Raw genomic sequence first — 3,731 nt, forward strand, 5'->3', positions numbered from 1 at the left:
GCTCAGCTCCAGCCTCAGAGAAATGAGGGCTTCGTGTTACCAGTTTCCCATTGCTCAAGCATTGCTAAATGTTGGAGAATGTGTGAAATATTCTGAGTTTTAAATGTTGAAAGTGAATTCGGATTTAATGCACCCAGGGGCCCAACAAATCCCGTAGCGATCATGCTGATCTCCGCTACAGATGCTGGGCCTTAGGATGAGGTAGGCATCAGGCCCGTTGGCTTGATGTCTGCATGGGGGGCTTGTCCCCGTCGGGGCCCCGCGCAGTACTGACCAACCTTCCTGGGGCACCGGGCTCCCTGGGAGAAGGGCACCCGCCTCACACCCCCAGACCTGGCGGGCTCAGACCGCGGCGGCCCTACCGGCTTGGGGCAGTGGATGTAGCGGGCCAGGCTGATGATGAGGTCGTGTGTGATGGGGTCCACCAGGTTCCTGAAGCTGGCGTAGCGGTACAGAACATCGTCCAGAGAGGTCGACTCCATGCCCAGGTCCTGCAAGAGTGAAGGATGCCCAGAGGTCAGGGGCGGCCCGGCCTTACCCCGTGAGTCCCACCCAACAGGCCCAGTGCAGCCCTCTGCTCTGGAGGTGGCTTGGGGACCCCTCCGGCACCCTGGCAAGGGAGGAGACCCCCACTCTCTTCAAGGTTCCCCAGCTGCAAGGAACATCTTCCGAACTCCCCCAGGGGGCCAGAGAAGCCCCTGTAGAGATGGCCTTCCCAGTACAGGGATGTACCCCAAGCCCTCCAACCTCTGGACAAAGACCCCCACCCCGAACCCAGGACGAAGCCAAAGGTGGGCTGGCCATGGTACTCCACGGTACTAGCGGCTGCTTTTCCAGAGTCTGGAAACGCCGTGGACAGTAAATGCTCTGCTCTGTGACTTCTGAGGTCATTTTTACTCCTCCTTCTTGTGATCCTTTGCCTTGAGGGGCTTCTGAATTGTGGGATTGAAACGAGAGGCTAACCAGGCGCCCAGAAGAAAACCCCTCCAGGGCTCCCATAGAAAGCGTATCCAGTAGGGACAGCATTTCCCCAAGCTTGAGGAGGGACAGGGGTTTGGGGGGCACCACACCCGAGAGCTTCAGCTGGGGGCCTCTGCAGACTCCCCTGTCCCTCCCCGCAAGGGACCTCATGGGCTTGGCCAAGAACATGGACCAGTGTCATTAGGATCCAGGGGCCCTACTCGGAATGTTCTGGACTGTGTAAGACCCCAAGATTCTTGCACAACAGGGAAAGAGCAGGCTCCCCAAACATGACTAAGCATGAATTCCCCACCAGTCAAGCTGGGGGAAGCTTGAAACCGCATTAATCGCTTTGGAGAAGCAGAGAGATGTGGGTTTCTACCCTAGAATGTTCGAATACACGTTATGCCCTCTCTATGTGAGAGAGATGGGTATCCCCTGTGTCTCTGCTCGACCGCCTCTCCCCAATCTCTGTTGTCCTCCGGTGGGGGCTACGGTGTCTTTTCTTAGCTGGTGCCTTGCTCGGACCAGGCGATGGTTAACATTCCCACTCCGGGAAGCGGGAAGGGGGGGGGATCCTGGCCTGGGTTGCCAAGGTCCAGCGCCCTGGGGACAGGAAATGTGTCCTTAGGGGGTGAATCCAGGAGGGTTTGCTCCCTGCCATTTCAGTGGGGGGTGTCCAGAACTTTTCCAAACACCCTCCCGTGTGATTTTTAGAAACCCCATAAGGCAAGTAGGCTGTGCATCATTCTTCCCAATTTACGGATGAAGAAACCAAGGCCCAGGATTTCAGGAATGCAACGGACGACACGATGACCATGGTCATCACTGCTGAGAGAGGACACATCCTAGAAGTTCTCAGCACAAAGAAGAAAACATGGTTTTTCTCTTTTCTCCCCCCCCCCCCCGTAACCACACGAGATGAAGCTATTAACGCAACTTACTGTGGTAACTATTTCACAGGGGATGGAAGTCAAGCTGTTACGCAGTACATCTTAACCTTACACAACGCTGTAATTCCAGGATATCCCAGCCACAGCAAAAGAGAAACAATCACCTACAATAAAGGTGTTTTTAAAAAAGAATTTCAGGAGTGGGGGGGTATGCCTCAGCGAGAGGACGGGGGGCTGTTTGGGGATTGCCCTGGTTTATTCAGCACCGGAGCGAGCTGGGCTGGAGGCAGGCTGGAGGTGCAGGGAATCCAGCCCTGAGGTCCTGAGGTTTGGTGGCTGATGTTCCTAAGAGCAAAGAATGAAAGGCTCTTTGCTGGATGGATGGCGAGGGGCCTGGGTGCCATGCTGAGCCCACCTGCCAGCCTGACGCTCCCGGCCATGGCCACGGCCACGGCCACGGCCATGGTAAGGGCACGTGCTCCCTCCTTGTTAGAAGGCAGTGGACACCAGGGCGCCGCAGTCGATTAAGTGTCTTGACTTTGGCTCTGGTCATGATCTCTGCTGTCAGCACGGAGCCCGCTTTGGATCCTCTGCCCCGTCTCTCCGTCCCGCTCCCGCGCTCTCCCTCTTTCTCAAAAATAAATAAACATTAAAAAGGAAGAAAGGAATGGATACCAAGGGCCAGTCTTTAGGGCTCTGTCGTCCACTCAGCAGGAATGGACCTCAGAGGCAAGGAGCCCCCCATGAGGGCCTCTGGCTGCTGAAATAATTTACCGGGGACCTAGGTGCAGGGCTCACGGTCTGGTGTGCATGCTGGCACAGGGAGGCTTCTGACGTGCCGGCTGCCATGCTCCAGAGCTGAAGGCCTTTGCGGGACCAGATACAACACTGTCCTGGACCTCCGTCCCGGCCCTGGCTTATTCCGTCCTCCAGCCAGCGCTGTGTCCTGGGCAAGCTACCTCACATCTCCGGGTCTCAGTTTCCTCATCTGCAAAATGGAGCCAGGGACCCTCCATCATGGGTAGGTGAGGGCAACAAAACCAAGTACCGTATGTAAAGCCTCGGGCAGGGGGCGCCTGGGTGGCTCAGTGGGTTATGCATCTGACTCTGGCTCAGGTCATGAGCTCAAGGGTGGTGGGTTCGAGTCCCATATCTGGAGAGCTCAAGCTCCACTTCTCTCTCACTCTCTTTCTGCCCCTTGCTCACTCGCACCCCCTCTGGCAGGGAAGAATATCACCAACACAGCTCTCTCCACCCCACCTCCTGGGCTCCACCCCCTCCCCTCTGGAAGGCCCCTCCTCTCCTTATGCGATTGTTCTTAGCCACTTCTTAGACCCCAGACCCATTTGAGAATGTGACAAAAGCCACGACCTCTCTCTTTAAAAAACCCGGGATTTGGGCTTCGTGTTCCGCAGGGCCTGGACGCATGTGACCTCAGAACACACACGGTCACTCCGTGACGAGCAAAAATGCATCCCTGTGGCAGGAGGAGGCTGGGAAGGGAGGACAGGGAAGTCACAGGGCCTGTGTTCTGGGGTCTTAGAAGGCCTATGTGTCAAAGTGCCGAGGCTCCCCTTTCCTGGGGCCGGGACGGGAGGGCAGCACAGGGTCCCATAGCTGGAGGGGTGGTTACTGCCACGGTCAGAGGCTGGACTTGTGGCCACAGGAGGACAGAAAACGGGTTTATCTTTCCTTCCCTGCCTGTCTCTCGGTGAGATGTCGACTTCACGCCAGCCTCTGCCTCCCGTTTTGCCCCTGCGGACTCCTGTGCTCAGGGCACACCTCCACCCCGTGACACACGCCTGCTGGTCTCCCCTTACAGGTGTCCCTGTCCCCTGTGCCTGGATGTCCCTGCAGAAAGCCCCAGATTCTAGGTTC

At 57.0% G+C, this 3,731-nt stretch overlaps 1 protein-coding gene across 1 annotated transcript in view; it reads right to left on the reverse strand.

Moving 5' to 3' along the window:
• The window catches only part of LRRC75A (leucine rich repeat containing 75A), a 16,064-nt gene extending 14,132 nt beyond the window's left edge, over positions 1 to 1,932 (reverse strand). The window contains exons 1-2 of the mRNA XM_077746785.1: positions 1,905 to 1,932; positions 363 to 491 (exon numbers count right to left, since the gene is read on the reverse strand). Of these exons, the coding sequence (XP_077602911.1) occupies positions 363 to 482 (120 nt within the window). The 5' untranslated portion in view covers positions 483 to 491; positions 1,905 to 1,932. The remainder of the gene's footprint in view (positions 1 to 362; positions 492 to 1,904) is intronic.
• Between the last annotated feature and the right edge of the window lie 1,799 nt (positions 1,933 to 3,731).

Source organism: Crocuta crocuta, unplaced genomic scaffold (genome assembly GCF_008692635.1).
Source record: "Crocuta crocuta isolate KB4526 unplaced genomic scaffold, BGI_CrCroc_1.0 scaffold139, whole genome shotgun sequence".
Taxonomy (NCBI): domain Eukaryota; kingdom Metazoa; phylum Chordata; class Mammalia; order Carnivora; family Hyaenidae; genus Crocuta; species Crocuta crocuta.